The sequence below is a fragment of the Eurytemora carolleeae genome, unplaced genomic scaffold, assembly GCF_000591075.1.
Source record: "Eurytemora carolleeae unplaced genomic scaffold, Eaff_2.0 scaffold1524, whole genome shotgun sequence".
Classification (NCBI taxonomy): domain Eukaryota; kingdom Metazoa; phylum Arthropoda; class Copepoda; order Calanoida; family Temoridae; genus Eurytemora; species Eurytemora carolleeae.
The window spans coordinates 49,123-67,582 of record NW_019397509.1 but is presented as its reverse complement, the minus strand read 5'-3'; the positions used below and the strand labels follow the sequence as shown (position 1 = coordinate 67,582).

At 34.7% G+C, this 18,460-nt stretch overlaps 2 protein-coding genes across 2 annotated transcripts; both read left to right on the top strand.

The window, feature by feature from the left end:
• Positions 1-6,277: 6,277 nt before the first annotated feature.
• LOC111714669 (uncharacterized) lies at positions 6,278-8,098 on the top strand. The gene is made up of 2 exons (XM_023489819.1): positions 6,278-6,318; positions 7,216-8,098. Coding segments are annotated over exons 1-2 (756 nt in total). The 5' UTR covers positions 6,278-6,316; the 3' UTR covers positions 7,970-8,098.
• Positions 8,099-10,080: 1,982 nt separating this feature from the next.
• On the top strand, positions 10,081-18,400 carry LOC111714666 (uncharacterized). The gene is made up of 5 exons (XM_023489812.1): positions 10,081-10,204; positions 10,961-11,001; positions 16,919-16,999; positions 17,729-17,790; positions 18,258-18,400. Exons 1-5 carry the CDS (start codon positions 10,123-10,125, stop codon positions 18,361-18,363), a joined length of 372 nt encoding a protein of 123 aa, XP_023345580.1. The 5' UTR covers positions 10,081-10,122; the 3' UTR covers positions 18,364-18,400.
• Positions 18,401-18,460: the final 60 nt, after the last annotated feature.

The window sequence follows — 18,460 nt, the reverse complement described above, 5'->3', positions numbered from 1 at the left end:
ATCTTTAATTAAATAGATTTCTATTCTATCGATCGTTAAAAAATGTAATTATATTTCTACTGTGTTGTTGTATACTTTTTTATGAAGAATTTAAAAGAAAAACCGTTAAAAATTCTAGGTTGAATAGCGTCTCTGACTGTTTATAGTGTGTATGGACCAGTTTTACCCATATAGAAATCATGATTTAATCTTTACTTTCGAGTCTTCATATATAGTAGTATGCACTGCACACAGGTTATTGAACCCTTCTCTAGGACTAGGGTTGGGATTAGGGTTTTAAAAAATACTTTACCATTTAGTTTCGAAAATAATTTTACAAAAGAAATTTAAAATTCAAGTTATTCTATTGTTCAAATCATTATGTTTACAAAATTCTTTAAAATGTAAGTTCTAAGTATGAAATACTGAAATAGGAAATGTCAAGAACATTTTACGAAAAACTTCTGGACAGAATAAGGATGTTATGCGCATTCTGGTACAAAGGAATTGAGTCTTTGCCACAAATATTAATTTTCTAATTTTCTATTAGTTGGTTGCATCTGAGATATTTAATTAGTTTTAGTTCTTCTCAGTACCTTCTTAAAAAGCACTATAATACTGAGACACTGGACGGGCTGGTACCGTATAAAGACTAGTCTGACACACTAGACAGGCTGGTACTACACTAGACAGACTGGTACTGTAAATACTAGTCTGACACACTAGACAGACTGGTACCGTATAAAGACTAGTCTGACACACTAGACAGGCTGGTACTGTATATAGACTAGTCGGACACACTAGACAAGCTGGTACTGTAAAGACTAGTCTGACACACTAGACAAGCTAGTACTGTAAAGACTAGTCTGACACACTAGACAAGCTGGTACTGTAAAGACTAGTCTGACACACTTGACGGGCTGGTACCCTATAAAGACTAGTCTCACAAACTAGACGGGCTGGTACCATATAAAGACTAGTTTGACACACTAGACAGGCTTGTACTGTAAAGACTAGTCTGACACACTAGACAGGCTGGTACTGAAAAGACTAGTCTGAGACACTAGACGGGCTGGTACTGTAAAGATTAGTCTGATACACTAGACATGCTGGTACCGTATAAAGACTAGACTGACAGGCTGGTACCGTATAAAGACTAGTCTGACACACTAGACAGACTGGTACTGTAAAGACTAGTCTGACACACTTGACGGGCTGGTACCCTATAAAGATTAGTCTGACAAACTAGACGGGATGGTACCATATAAAGACTAGTTTGACACACTAGACAGGCTTGTACTGTAAAGACTAGTCTGACACACTAGACTGGCTGGTACCGTATAAAGAACAGTCTGACACACTTGGGCTGGTACCATATAAAGACTAGTCTTACACACTAGACAGGGTGGTACTGTATAAAGACTAGTATGACACACTAGACAAGCTGGTACTGTAAAGACTAGTCTGACACACTTGACAGGCTGGTACCCTATAAAGACTAGTCTGACAAACTAGACGGGCTGTTACTGTAAAGACTAGTCTGACACACTAGACAGGCAGGTACTGTAAAGACTAGTCTGACACACTAGACAGGCTGGAACTGTAAAGACTAGTCTGACTCACTAGACAGGCTGGTACCGTATAAAGACTAGTCTGACACACTAGACAGGCTGTTACTGTAAAAACTAGTCTGACACGCTAGACAGGCTGTTACTGTAAAGATTAATATGACACACTAGACAGGCAGGTACTGTAAAGACTAGTCTGACACACTAGACAGGCTGGTACTGTAAAGACTAGTCTGACACACTTGACAGGCTGGTACCGTATAAAGACTAGTCTGAAACACTAGACAGGCTGGTACTGTAAAGACAAGTCTGACACACTAGACTGGCTGGTACCGTATAAAGACTAGTCTGACACACTTGGGCTGGTACCGTATAAAGACTAGTCTGACACACTAGACAGGCTGGTACCGTATAAAGAATAGTCTGACACACTAGACGGGCTGGTTCCGTATAAAAACTAGTCTGACTCACTAAACAGGCTGGTACTGTAAAGACTAGTCTGGCACACTTGACTGGCTGGTACCGTATAAAGAATAGTCTGACACACTAGACGGGCTGGTACCATATAAAGACTATTCTGATACACTAGACGGGCAGGTACTGTAAAGACTAGTCTGACACACTAGACAGGCTGGTACCGTAAAGACTAGTCTGACACGCTAGACAGGCTGGTTCTAAAAAGACTAGTCTGAGACGATGGGCGGATTTTTGGTAATGTCAATTTGGTGATGACAATTTGGTAATGACAATTTGGTAATGACAATTTGGTAATGACAATTTGGTAAAAAGACTAGTCTGAGACGATGGGCGGATTTTTGGTAATGTCAATTTGGTGATGACAATTTGGTAATGACAATTTGGTAATGACAATTTGGTAATGACAATTTGGTAATCACAATTTGGTAATGACAATTTGGTAAGGCGACAATTTGGTAACGACAATTTGGTAATGACAATTTAGTAAGCTCACAAAAGTGACAATTTGGTATTGACAAATTGGTAACGTCATAAAAGTGACAATTTGGTAAACGAAATAAAAGTGACATTATGAAAAATTGTTTAATTTTGAGTTTTATATTCAATTGAAGATAATTAATTCTAGGAATCTTATATTTTTTCACAAAAGAAATGCGCCAAAAATAATTGTAAAGTTCGCAATATTTTCTAAAAACCACGTTTTAACCTGCACTTGTGTCATTTACTGCAAGAAGAGGAGACTTGGATCATAAATTACTTATTCATCACCCCTTCTAGGGATGGCAAAATGTTACAAGATTCAGAAGGATTTAAATACTACAACAAGAACAGACTTTATGTATGTAAATTTTAGGAAGTTATTTATGTCTCTTTTTATATGAAGTTACCAAACTGTCCCTTTTATAATCAACATTTAACATTTAAGAGGATGCAGTGCTTGGCCCCTAGCCCATCCTAGCTACAGCGCTCGGCCCAGAAATTGTCTTAACCTAACCTAACCCAAAATAATGTGAGAAACAGCACATTATTTAACATTTAATAGCCGGCAGCGCTCGGCCCCCTAGCCCACCCTAGCCGCAGCTCTCGGCCCATAAATTGTCTTAACCTAACCTAACCTAACCTAACCCAAAATATTGAGAGAGACCGCATATTATTTAACTTTTAATAGGCCGCAGCGCTCGGCCCCCTAGCCCATCCTATACCCAGCGCTCGGCCCAGAAATTGTCTTAACCTAACCTAACCCTAAATAATGTGAGAAACAGCAAATTATTAACCATTAAATCTAATTAAATTTAACTTTTATCAATAAATTGTCACTTTTTTGTAGTTACCAAAATGGTATTGCCAAATTGTCACTTTTTTTATAGTTACCATATTGTCATTACCAAATTGTCACTTTTATGACGTTACCAATTTGTCATTACCAAATTGTCACTTTTGTGAGCTTACCAAATTGTAATTACCAAATTGTTGCCTTACCAAATTGTCATCACCAAATTGTCATTACCAAATTGTCATTACCAAATTGTCATTACCAAATTGTCATTACCAAATTGTCATTACCAAATTGTCATTACCAAATTGTCATTACCAAAATTGACATTACCAAAAATCCGCCCGTCTCTGAGACACTAGACAGGCTAGTACTTTAAAAACTAGTCTGACACACTTGACGGGCTGGCACCATGTAAAGACTAGTCTAACACACTAGACGGGCTGGTACTGAAAAGACTAATCTGAGACACTAAACAGGCTGGTACTGTAAAGACTAGTCTGAAACAGTAGACAGGCTGGTACTGTAAAGACTAGTCTGACACACTAGACAGGCTGGTACTGAAAAGACTAGTCTGAGACACTAGACGGGCTGGTACTGTAAAGATTAGTCTGATACACTAGACATGCTGGTACCGTATAAAGACTAGACTGACACACTAGACGGGCTGGTACCGTATAAAGACTAGTCTGACACACTAGACGGGTTGGTACTGTAAAGACTAGTCTGACACACTTGACAGGCTGGTACTGTAAAGACTAGTCTGACACACTAGACGGGCTGGTACCGTATAAATACTAGTCTGACACACTAGACAGGCTGGTACCGTATAAAAACTAGTCAGACACACTAGACAAGCTGGTACTGTAAAGACTAGTCTGACACACTAGACAGGCTGGTACTGTATAAAGACTAGTCTGACACACTAGACAGGATGGTACTGTAAAGACTAGTCTGAAACACTAGACAGGCTGGTACTGTATAAAGACTATTCTGACACACTAGACAGGCTGGTACTGTGAAGACTAGTCTGACACACTTGACAGGCTGGTACTGTAAAGACTAGTCTGACACACTAGACAGGCTGGTACTGTAAATACTAGTCTGACACACTAGACAGGCTGGTACTGTAAAAACTAGTCTGACACACTAGACAGGCTGGAACTGTAAAGACTAGTCTGACACACTAGACAGGCTGGTACTGTAAAGACTAGTCTGACACACTAGACAGGCTGGTACTGTAAAGACTAGTCTGACACACTATACAGGCTGGTACTGTATAAAGACTAGTCTGACACACTAGACAGGCTGGCACTGTATAAAGGCTAGTCTGACACACTAGACAGGCTGGTAATGTAAAGACTAGTCTGACACACTAGACAGGCTGGTACTGTAAAGACTAGTCTAACACACTAGACAGGCTGGTACCGTATAAAGACTATTCTGACACACTAGACGGGCAGGTACTGTAAAGACTAGTGTGACACACTAGACAAGCTGGTACTTTAAAGACTAGTCTGACACACTAGACAGGCTGGTCCTGTATAAAGACTAGTCTGACTCACTAGACAGGATGGTACTGTAAAGACTAGTCTGACACACTAGACAGGCTGGTACGGTATAAAGACTAGTCTGACACACTAGACAGGCTGGTACTGTAAAAACTAGTCTGACACACTAGACAGGCTGGTACTGTAAATACTAGTCTGACACACTAGACAGGCTGGTACTGTAAAAACTAGTCTGACACACTAGACAGGCTGGTACTGTAAAAACTAGTCTGACACACTAGACAGGCTGGTACTGTAAATACTAGTCTGACACACTAGACAGGCTGGTACTGTAAAAACTAGTCTGACACACTAGACAGGCTGGAACTGTAAAGACTAGTCTGACACACTAGACAGGCTGGTACTGTAAAAACTAGTCTGACACACTAGACAGGCTGGTACCGTATAAAGACTAGTCTGACACACTAGACAGGCTGGTACCGTATAAAGACTAGTCTGACACACTAGACAGGCTGGTACCGTATAAAGACTAGTCTGGAACACTAGACAGGCTGGTACTGTAAAAACTAGTCTGACACACTAGACAGTCTGGTACTGTAAAGACTAGTCTGACACACTAGACAGGCTGGTACCGTACTGACTCGGTTTATGCATTTTTTTAATTAAGTTGATGCGTGGAGATATAATTTAAAATATGAAAGACTTCAATGTGCAATTTTCTTGAATTTAAAGTTGGTTAACGTTAAAAATGAAGCAAAGAAGCATAAACTAAAGAAATGGAGCCCCCTCAACATTGACCTTTCATATATATCAACCTTGCTTGGGTGGGTGTTTGTCTGTCTGTTCGCTTGTATCAAATAAACGGCCCAAATTGTGTGTGGGACTATTCGTAAGTGTGACCCAGGGAAGGATTATGATCTAACAAAATTCGATTATAAAAATTTTGAAAATCAACAAAACATTTTTTAAAAATACGCGAAATTTTTTGTTTGTTTTTGTTTTACAATGAATCCAGAGGAAATGTTCACAATTAAAATAATAGATGGACGCGAAGCACCTTAAAAGCCTGGTATAAGATAAAGAAAAGGGTTTCATTCTGATCATTTTCCATTTTTTTGTTGCAAGTGATGCAAAAGTCCCTTTTTTCAGAGAAGGTAAATATAAAAATAAAAATATTAAATTCGATTATAGTTTAACCAGTACCATTGTGCATTGGGAGTGTGTGCCATTTTATCGATAAGGGAAAGGAGGCCGGTTACTTGAAATTACGTTTAGAGTCCCTGTAACGATCAAAATTGTTACATTTTGAATAATCTGAATTAATGTTTAAATTATCATGAATGTATGTAAGATATTCTTAACATTAAAAGGGTATTTTTATGTAGCTTGAATCACCAGGGGGCCTGGTTTGAGTAATGGGGTTGCGCACCAGAGAGAAATCCCGGGTATAAAAGAAACCAGGCAGGCTTCTTTAGGCATAGTCTTCTGGGTGACACAACAGCAGAAATATGTAAGTATAAATCTTCAACCCGGCCTGAAAACAACTTTTTTACCATCTCCCATTTCCAATATTTTCACCTTTAACTTTAAAAAGTTCAACTGTTAAAATTTTTCCCTTTGAGCGTTAAAGACTTTAAACTTGTTGACAAAAATGAAGTTTAAGAATATGACAGAAACATGTCACAAACTTAAATTTTCACTCTTAATTTGATATTTTAAAAAAGGTTAAGAATATAAATTTTACCATATGAGTTTTAATACATTTAACTTTTTGACAAAACATAACTAAATTATAAAAATCTTACCGACGCAATATAAGTTGAATATTAATGTGTTAAATTTTATACTTACAGTCTAAAAAAGGTATTGTAAACTCTAACTGAGGAAATCTTACATTTTTGTGTAAACCTTTTATCTTTCCAACTTAACACTTTGTATTAAGAGAATTTTCATAGTTTAAAATATAAAAGGTCTTGCACAACATCAAGTAAAGTTGCAAAGATTTAGGGATTTTGAAATTCGAGTTTGTGGCACAGTGTTCTGTTTTTAAAAAATAATGAAATTTATAAATAGGAAATATTTGATTTATTTAACAAGAAAATAATTTGTTTAAAAGTTTAAATGAATGGAAAATTTTTTTTCCTTTAATGAAATATTATTAAAATAACTGAATTCTCAAATCTTCAACTAAAAATCAAAGTAAAATGCAAACAATTATCATTCAAAATGTGGAAAAATAAACATTACAAGAATAAACTTTTAATTTTAGAATTTACATATATCTCAAATGTCATCTCTTTTCATGATCCTATTACATGGGACATCAGTTCCAAAACGGGTTCTAATTGCTTTTTGGAAATCGCTTTGAAATCCCTGTAAAATTGTTATTTATAAACTTTTCTTCTAGGATTCACCAGGTAGTTGTTCTATCTCTACTCTGCTCCTTCGCTCTCGGAGGAGATATGATCGATGAGAAGTTGGTAGAAAAAATTAACACTTACAACCTTTGCTGCGAATGCTTTGGAGATGAATTCGTAGAAACCATGCACAAAAAAATCAAATCAGCTACGAAGAAGTGCATTGGATCTATGCCTCATGATGAGGAGCATACAGATGACGAGGAAGAAGAGTCTAGATCCAAGAGGATGGCTATTGACTCCTCCAACGCTCTAACCAACCTGATGGGTGAATGGAACTCCAAGATGGGAAATCTGACCTGCGTTCTTCAAGAGTTGGGATTTCTGAATGAAGATGGAGACATCAACATTGAGAAGTTCACCGTCGAGGCTATTACCGAGAGGTACAAGGGCGCTAAGGCCGCAGCCGATCCCGTCTTTGTCCAGAAGCTTAGCACCAAGATGAACGACTGCCACGCTATTTCTGAGAGCTGGCCTGAGTCTACCCTTCAAGAGAACGACTTCAAGAAGAAGTACGGTCGTCACATGGTTTTCTTTAGCTGCTGCATGAAGTCAGAGAGGGAGCTGTGCATGAAGTACGAGCTGGCTACTCACATCGAGAAGATGACTGGAGAAGTACCCTCCAACTCCTACTCCACAGACAAGTACGATGCTGCTGCCTGGAACATGAAGGCTATGAGACACGAAGCCACCCCTGAGGAGCAATGCATTGATGAGTTCTTTTGGGGTGCACCACACATGTAAATTATATTAATTACTTAATGTCCTTTGGCAGCTATATGAGATTTTAATCATTTTAAACTTTTTTTTATTAAAGTATAACGCTTTATGTCTGTAAACACAACCTTGATAAATAAATTGAATATCAGAGAGTTCATTTACTTTAAAGTTAAAAGGAAAAACTAATTTCTTTAGCTACTAGTGTCTGATATCTGTAAAAAAAAATCACATCATTTAGTTTTCCCACTTCGAGCGAAACACGACCCTCTAGGCGAAAACACGGAAAGCCTAGTAAAATTAGATTATGTGCGGACACATATAGGTTTCCAAGTGTTGAGGAATGGTAATGATACCAACAAAGACAAATATATTATTCATTAAAATTTTCACTTTCCAGATAGAGAACACTTAATGGAACTGTAAGTGTAATTTCAAGTGACCCTCATAGGTAAAGATGACAATGCCCGATTCACAACGGTATCCCTGAAAAACGTATTTGATCATCAATGTGGAAGATATTGTCGTTTTTCTAGGGTTTCGTTCGGGTATTTACAATATCTATTCTCATATCAGAAATGCGCAAGATACTTTTGTAGAAAAACTACAATTAAATAGAATCAGTTTTAGAAATAATAAACATCTTTATCTAATTCTTAATCGATCAGAAAAGCTTTTCATGGTACCATTGTGAATCGGACATTGTCATCTTTCCATTAACGGTCACTTTAAATTACGCTTACAGTCCCTTTAAAACTATAAATCCGGATTATTTTCAAATATGTTTTTGCTAAGTCTCTCTTTAGAATTTGAAGAAAAGTTGTTATGTCGTGCTTTCAAAGAACTACTATAAAGGACCTGCATCCTTTACAAATATTTAATCACTAGCGTTCGGGAACCCAGCTTTGCCTTGAAACAAATTTTTCTGAATAAGAATCAACTAAGAACTTTTAAGCCTAGCAAAATACATTTCCGTGTTCTACAGACTTCCCTGATCAAAATTTGAGGAAAATCGGTCCGTGGGTTTATCAGTTAGGCTCGGACATACAAACACACAAACAGAATTACTACCTTCATATACATATAGATAATTTAGAAATCGTTCTTAATAAATTTTAATTTTGTTTTAAATTAAAATGTGTTTAAAACAAAAAACTTTGGACCGTTGTTTTTGATGAAATGATTAGTTTGGGTTCACAACAAAGAAAGAGATTTCAAAACTGCATCCTGAGCGGAATAAAGTCAGCGAAGTCAATAACGAAAGAATCTATAAGGGACCCCCGTTCGACTACAAGATATTTGGGATATTTACAGGGTTATAGGTTGTTATATAAATCTCTATGTGGGATATTTACAGGGTTATAGGTTGTCATATAAATCTCTATGTGGGGTATTTACAGGGTTATAGGTTGTCATATAAATCTCTTTGTGGGATATTTACAGGGTTATAGGCTGTCATATAAATCTCTATGTGGGGTATTTACAGGGTTATAGGTTGTCAAATAAATCTCTATGTGGGGTATTTACAGGGTTATAGGTTGTTATATAAATCTTTATGTGGGATATTTACAGGGTTATAGGTTGTCGAATAAATCTCATCTATTTTGGTTGACCCTGTCTTACCCGTATGGATACCCTAATTTGTTTTAGATTAAATTTCAACCCAAAAAAAGCTTATATGAATGTCGTCTTTTTTAGGCCTTCAATATAATCGTAATAAGCTGATAACATTAAAATTGAAGAATTTAAATTTAAATTTAAATTAATCTACACAGGATCTATATATACAGGGTTAGTCAGGGTGAATAGCAAGATCTTGAATATGATAAACTCATGACAAGTTTTATTTTGCTGTTTGTCTTTGTTTGCATGCGTCTGCGTATCTGTATAAATGCGAAAGTAAAAGAAAGTATTATTTCATGATTGGGTATTTTATGTGTGACTAAAATCAATTAAAGCAAAAGGATAGAGCAAACAAAATCAACTATCTCTATTTTTGATTAGGACAAAAATTGTATTAGAGTAATCTACCCCTGTTTAAGCCGGCGGTGTAGAAAGCCAGTAATATGCGCGGGAAAATTAAGAAAAAAATATAAAAAATATACAAAATATCCGGGATTTTCCCTTAGTGCCTCAGTTCCGCGTCAGCTATCATTTAGTTCCCAGGACACAAGAATAAAATGATTTTAGAAAACAAACATGGTGTTCAGAGTTTGCCCTGTGAAGTTTTACAAAAAATATTCGAACTTCTTCAAGATTCAGGGAAAACGTTTTTATAAGTTAAATACTAAAACTAGAAAGTTTAATCCAGGGTGAAACACAAAGAATGAGACGTTAAAGACGACTGTACAGAATTTTATCAGTCCTTTTTCTTTAATTCATGTCTGTTTACAACTGTAATCTGGTTGCTTTCATTGCCAAATCATTTAATATACAGGGTTACCCGCAAAGGATGAGACAGTAAAGACGACCAGAAATTCTTGTATTATCAAATAAAAATCTGTATATTTTATGTAATGATTTGACAAAGAAAGCAGTTTACAGTAACAGTGAATCATTAATATAAGGAAACATGCAGTATAAATTATGAAGTCTCATCTTTTGTAGGTAACCCTATATCCCTAGAACACCTCAATTAAGGCAAACCGCAAAATAACAAGTTTAATCCATGAACGTTAGTTATAAATTACTTCAGATCTACATTTATTATAGGTCGTCTTTATTTGATCAAAGTTGTTGTGACCTAGCATCCACAAAATAAATCTTTCACCTTTTTATCACTTCAACATTGAGGGCTAAAATGGTTAAAATTACAAAAATACGAAATTAGAAAAATTACAAAATTAAAACATTAAAAAACTGCAAAATTACAAAATTACAAAATTACAAAATTTCAAAAATTACAAAATTACAAAATCACAAAATTATAAAATTCCAAAATTGCTTAAATTCGTCTACAGTCCCTTTAAAACAAATTTATATATTTGATTTAATATTAGTAAAAGCGTATTAAATCAGATCTAACTGCAGCCTCCCTCGTGTCCAACTATTGGAGAAAGGAAACAACAAAACAAAGAACATTTTATCAAACTTTTTATAACGAATTTAGGGTTTTAAGGGTGGGGGGGGGGGGGGGGGGGGGGGGGGAGTTCCTTAATTTTTATATCATTTTCTTCTCAACGTTCCATTTTTTTGAAAAATTGGATTGTAAGGATTCAACCGCGGTTAAAAACTAAAATTACAAGGAAGAGTATTAAAAGAGGTGGCTCATATGAGAAAATGAGGAGAATTGAATTCAGATGCAGAAAATTATGTGGCTTGTTTTTTCATTCATTTTGGACAGAAATGAGCATTTATATGCATTTTCGATATTTCATAATACGTTTTATAGCATTTTTGATTATAAAGACGCCATTGTAATATCTGAACTATTAGTTTAAATATAACTGTATTATTTAGGATTGTAGATTACACATTTCAAAAAATGTAGAATTTCTTTTGGGTGATTTAACGGCTTAGTTTATCAATCCTCGTTTATCCTTTACTAAAAAGTATAGGAATGTCCGGTAGTTTGAAACATTGAGGGTTTAATAACATTAACTCTCTCCATTAGCTCTTCAGGCTTGGATAAATATAAAAAATTCTCATTCTCTTTGAAGTATTATCTAGAATGGCCATGTCCCTTGGTTATTTGAGATTAAAAATTATGAAGTGAAATTAACATATTTGTACCTGAACTTAATGTGTTCAGCCGAATTTTGCCGATATCTCCTGAAAAGAACAGTTATCTGGTTTTTTAAATTTTACGGTCTAATAATAGGTTCCATTGGACTAAATCCTATCCTATTATAATAAAACCATGTTTTGAAAAAGTTTAATCTTTATTTTGGGAAAATTTGTAATTTTAATAATTTCAAAACCGTTTACAATTGAATATTCAAAAAGTAAATAAAAAATTAGCTAAAAGTGATATTGGTCTTTTCCATGTGTGCCAGTGCAATGGAGCACCGGTCATTGTTGGTTGGGTTTGCCCGTTTATAAGTGGAAAATTCCCGCATGGGTCCGGTGTTCATGGAGCTTCGGGGACCAATTTTCCTTTTTTTGCTTGTCTCCATAAACAACAAAACCCGAAAACCCGGTCATGATATTTATATTAATTTCATAGACCTAGTCTGCTTATGTTGAGGACCAATTTAAAAACCAAGTTGTGTTTTCATTTTCTTTATTGTGAAGATAAATTACTCCAATTTTGTTCCTGGGATTTCTACAGGTAGGTAATAAAGCTCTTTGTTTATTGTTGAATAGTTTATTAGGTTTTTTTTACAAATTTATGTCTCATACTAACACTGTCGTAAACTGTATACATTTTACTCATACTAATTCATACTTAACAATTTAGATTTTAATATACTTTACTCTTAAACATTGATATAGTTTATAGTTTAGAGTTAATGATACTGTACACTTTACTCTTAAACATTGATACTTTATAATTTAGAGTTTATGATGCTGTACACTTTACTCTTAAAAAGTTATACTTTATAGTTTAGAATTTAAGATACTGTAAACATTTATACTCTTTGATATAATTTAGGTTTTAGGATACTATACTGCACATTTTACAAAAACATTTTTGACAAAAACAAAAACATTGTAATTTTCCTGTATTAATTAGTGGTTTCAAAATTTGGATTCCAACGGGAATTAAAATGTTGAGCGACTTTAAGTTGAAAAAATCTTAATTCCCAAGATAGTCTATCATAAATGTAAAAACTTTAGCTTTAAAAACACGAATTTGTTTTTTTTAACTTTGCCACTCATCTACAGTGGTAGGTAGATAACAGGGTTTGACGTAATTTAATTCCTACGATGATATTAATATCACATGATTCAAAATATCGTATTATATATTCATTATACAGTTGAAGTTATGGAGAAAGTATTTACAGGATAAAAAAGAATAGATCTAACGCAGTTAATCTATTTCTGACGATATTTTATATCGTAATTTAAGTATGTCGCATGATTTGAACTAATCATAGGGAGTGTTCGAGAAAAATGAATGGGGGTATAGGCTTAATGCAATAAAAAAGCGCTTTTGATCGCTACTAATAATACTTCTATCTTTTGAGTCTAAAAGGAGATAATTGTTAAAGACGTCTCATACCGAATAACATGGCGTCCATACAAATTGAGAAAATTGCAACATACGACTTAGACCGTAAAAAAATCAATTTAATTTCAAACAAATCATTCAGATATTACAACCTATAGTCATCGATTATCTTTCGCCACATTTATATACACTGAAAATACACTTAGTTTTCTATCAGAAAGTTTTAAATATCTTTCGTTACTCCTGTTAAGTTATAAATAAAAACACAGTAATCTCTTTGTTAAATATATTCCCTGTTAAAAGGAAAACAGTTTGAAAAGAGATCTGGATGAGGGCGCTAACCAATAAACATGCATACATCCTTTTGTAAGTGAAATCTAAACAGTGAAAATTGATGTATTAATGAAAAATTATTGAAATTGCACTAGAAAATACAGCTACATGCTGTAATAATTTCATAATTTAAATGTCTTCTGACTAAACAAACTAGATGTAGTTAAGCTGACTAATATTTACGTAAACATGTAAGCGTGCGAACTTACCTCTCTCCTGACGTAAAATGAGCATAATTCTAGAAATTTATCTTTTTAAGAAAGATAACGAGATCAGTATAACAGTCCTGAGTAGTTTAATATAGTCCAGTCTTAAACTACTAAGCTTTATAACACTTGATTCACTTCTAACAGAGAGCACAGGTTAATTATTGAGTAGGGATGCAGAGACCTGGAGAGGAACATGTTTTATATCCACTGCCTCCACGACAAAAGGGAGATCCGTCCCAGGTCAACCTCACAAATCCAGGAGAAAATCAACCAACCATCGTGGGTAAAATTCTGGGTAAAGCTATGTCTAAGGCCGGAGCAAATGGAGGATCTGAACTCGGATCTATTGTGGGAGAAGCTGTAGGACCTCCTATCATTGGATCCATCATAGGAAACCTAGTTGGAGAGAGGATTGGAGAAAAGACAATTAAAGAAACAGGATTGAGTAAGTTCGCAACAAGGACAGGAGACAAGTTGTCTGATGTTATAGGAAGAGATAATGTGGAGAAGATGCATCAAATAACTCTGTGTGTGCTGGAATTACTCCAAGACTGAAGAATGTGTGTGTTGTCCGTGTCTGCCTGCTTCTCAGGTTTTATTGGTTCTGACTGTTCCTTTCTTCTTCTTCAACTTCTATAAATTAGGTTTAGGTGTATCACACCTTTAATTCCACAAAAGATATTCATAATATTTATCCTTGTAAATTCGCTTTCCACTACTTGGTAGTATCTGGAGCAGTTTGGATTGGTCTGCTTCAATTCTGGATTTGTGGATTGTTTGGTAACTGCTGGAGACAGTCTTATGGTTGTTGTTGTGATCCAATAGTTCTACTCTGCTCTACTGATGTAAATCTACTCTAGAGATGCTGTCGTGATCCAGTAGTTCTCTGCGCTACTGTTGTAAATCTACTCCAGAGATGCTGTTGTGATCCAGTAGTTCTCTGCTCTACTGTTGTGAATCTACGCCAGAGATGCTGCTGTGATCCAGTAGTTCTCTGCTCTACTGTTGTAAATCTACTCCAGAGATGCTGTTGAGATCCAATAGTTCTCTGCTCTACTGTTGTAAATCTACTCTAGAGATGCTGTCGTGATCCAGTAGTTCTCTGCTCTACTGTTGTAAATCTACTCCAGAGATGCTGTTGTCATCCAGTAGTTCTCTGCTCTACTGTTGTAAATCTACTCCAGAGATGCTATTGTGAGTTCGGAAACTTTAAACTTCGCGAAGTTCACTGGATAATTCATTGTCTCGTTCATATGGTTTGTTCTTTTTTAGCCGTGGTTTGGCTAATTGGTCTGCAGCTGGATCAGATTGAAGTTCCATGTTGGATTGTTCCTAAACTTGTCTCCAATACTGTTATTGCATCCATAGTTCTAGATTTTGTCCTCGCTGGATCAGAACTCTTTTATAGAATCTGGGTTAAACTAAGAGCAAGGAAGACAGTAAAAGACTTGGAGATGGAGTAAACCTTACTGAATCAGTCCTCATCCTTACACTCAGAGACAGGAGATATATAAACCTTACTGAACCAGTCCTCATCCTTACACTCAGAGACAAGAGATACATAAACCTTACTGAACCAGTCCTCAGCCTTACACTCAGAGACAAGAGATACATATACCTTACTGAACCAGTCCTCAGCTTTAAATTATGGATCAAGAATTTATCCTCAATTTTGAAATCCCCCACATTAGATATCGATATCCAGTGCTTAAACTATTTCTGTAAACTATTTCATAACAAAAATAAAAATAAGATGATTTAAATAATAATCCTGTATCTGTTAGCTCGCAACAACTTGAAATGTTTAGAAAAATTCCATTACCTTCAGACAAGTACTTATGCAATCCTTTTCCAGTGAAATTTTCTACATTTTGCCAGTGAAAGGTGTTGTAAACAAAGCAGTGATCTTATGCCATCTATTGAAGGGTTTTGTGGTATTTCTTCATAATTTATCATCCGGGATGGATGGTTAGCTCCACAAATACTTATTATCTTCTACACTTTGCTATCAGACAGTTGCTGACAAATATCAAAACCAAGGTTGTCAATGAAAGGCAGTGTTTCATGGGATTCAGATAGATTTTCTCCTTTTATATATATACCACCTATATCAAGAGATAAAAGTAAACTTCTATAAATAAGAAACAGCTTCAGTAGAGTGTCATCCCCAACATTAGTGCATTTGGAAGTATTCAAGTTTTGCAAACTTTTTACAATTCATCAAAATAGATAGGTAACTTGTGTCTGTAAGCATGGCACCACTTAGTTCTAGAGTATGAAGCTAGTGTGATTTCACCTTAAACAAATATGGTCTTCTAAAATTTGAAGACATTGTAAGCCTTGAATTCAAAAGGTTTGGAAGAGACAGGAAAAATTAGAAGAGGATTTGAGCTTTACACTGTCTAATTTTTTTTCACCGATAGCGAATAAAGACAAATCCGCAGGATGGCAGACGTCCCATTCCCCCTCATGTCCTACTTGAGATGAAAAACTGGAAAATGTGTAAAACGCCCCCTCACCCCTCTCCCCCCAATACATTAAATTTCATTGAAAGTGTGTTGATAGGAATGTAGAAGCTGACATAGTAACATGACTCTAGCAAAATTTAAAAACAAACAAGTTATATAGTAACCTTGCCACTCTCAGAATATAGATACAGGGCTCAAAAAAATAGTAATTTGGCTAGCTGCAGAAACATCAAAAAAATTCATTCATTTTTCTTTTCAAAATTAGCCAAATTATGTTTGAAGGATGAACAAGGAATGGACGATCAAGAAAAAAGAATGAAAAACAAGAAATATGGAAGTCTCAAAGTGTTTCCATCTGAAATTTAAAAATGTTGTAAAATTTAATTAAAATAAATTATTATAGTTAAAAAAGTAATTTCATTAAGAAAATGCACTGAATGTTCTCTCAGAAAGTTTTAAATATCTTTTTTTTTTATTTATGGTCTGGGTTAAATAATGCAACTCTGTGAATTTATATGGAGGCTATATACCACTATGACCCATACTTGAAATGTCATGTCGATGAAGTATCATAGTCGTAAAGATATCTACAAAATGTCCTCTACAAAATGTCCTTTATCTCTGAAATGTCCGTTCTTTTAAAACATCAATTTTTGACAAAAACAATTTCTAAAGCAATGTTATATTACGAAAGAAATGAATTATTTACAAAACCATTTTTTTAATAGAAGTAAAACAATTTGTATTGTGCTCAGGAACACTCCTAAAAGTACTCATTAAACAACATTCACATTGCACAAAATTGTTGACGCTTTGAATTTTTATAGTTTTTGTTTTTATCCGGTTATAGGTGTCTGAGCGCAGTATTAAAAAACTCTGTGTTCTTCTTATACCGGAAGATATTCTTGCAGAAATAATTTCGGAAAATAAGGTGAGAATAATTTCGGAAAGTAAGGTGGATTAGTTGGGACTTATTTTGGAAAATAAGGTGGAAATAGTTTCGACAATAAAGTGGGAATAATTTTCGAAAATAACGTAGGAATAATTTCGGAAAATAAGGTTGGAATAATTTCTTAAATAAGGTGAAAATAATTTCGGAATAAAAGGTGGGAATAATTTCGGAAATATGGTGAGAATAATTTAGCAATGAAGGTGGGAATAATTTAGGTAAATGAGGTGAGAATAATTTCGGAAAATAAGATGGGAGTTGGAATTGAATCTGGGAATCTGAATTGAGATGGGAATAATCTAGAGAAGACAAAATTCGCAAAAATTTGGATAAAAAGAGGAAATAATTTGAATAATGTGTGAGGAATAATTTTAAAAAAGCTGAATTTAAGAGTTTAAAAATTTAAGATCAGAAATTTTGAAGTTTGATTCTGAAAATAAAGCGAGAACCAGAAAACTGTAAATAGAATAAGAAGACTTGATTAAGATAATTAATAAGTGTATTTTATGCCGTTCAGAAACAAATAGTTTTAGTATTAACATATAAAATCATTTGATAAGTTAAATGTGTCTATTTATACTGAAAAATTCATGTGTCTCATGTTCATTTGACTATTTTTAATCGTAACTTGAGTCTAAAGTCGTCTTCCTATTGCCGAGTTTCATGGTTCTCACTGTATCAAATGTGTTCTAAAATTAAATTTGTTGTCAGGGTTGTGACTGGGCATGTATATGGTATTGTTGGATAAGGTCTAAACCTGGAATCACAAACAGGTGAATTCTAAATTTTCGTTTAGATGATTTTGCAATATCCAAGAGGTAAAACACTTTTCTATCTAAAAAAAAGACTGTAAGCGTCATTTTTGGTCAGATAAAATTTCCAATTGATCATTATATTAATTTTACTATGTAGTTTACTATGTAGTTTGGACCCGCCTAACCAGAGTAGGTTGTTTTAATTGGTTGGCCCACTATAAACGAATGAGAATTGCAGATAAAAACAATGTACACTGTACATTTTAATCATAAGAATGATAATAAATCAGGTAAAAGGTAAGGAGGAGGTGAGGGAGTATAAAGGAAAGGGAGGATACTCAGCATAAGGGTTGGAACAGAGGGTAACATAAGTTATTAGAATCATGTTTATGAACTACAGGGTGAAGAAGATAGTAAAGACTAAGTTTATTCACATGATACAGAGTTTTTTTTTGCAGATATAATTTGCATAATTATCTAAATAGATTTTGGCGAAAGTGCCCAAAATTGATATCTAAATCAAGCGATCAGGACCATGAGTATCCAACACAAAATCTAAGCTCGCTAGGTACAAGTGCAACATACCATTGAAGATTTAATAAATTTAATTAATGATAATATTAACATGCAAATTTTATGTTAATTGATATTAACATATAAATAAACATCAATTGTTTAAAGTCAATGT

Bases quoted from the DNA above. Each gene is read 5' to 3' on its own strand.
- LOC111714666 (XM_023489812.1), top strand. From the start codon at position 10,123: ATGATTTTAGAAAACAAACATGGTGTTCAGAGTTTGCCCTGTGAAGTT. The intron at 10,205-10,960 runs GGAAAACGTTTT...GTATTAAATCAG, and splicing joins CGAACTTCTTCAAGATTCAG to ATCTAACTGCAGCCTCCCTC. The intron at 11,002-16,918 runs GAAACAACAAAA...ATCCGGTTATAG, and splicing joins TGTCCAACTATTGGAGAAAG to GTGTCTGAGCGCAGTATTAA.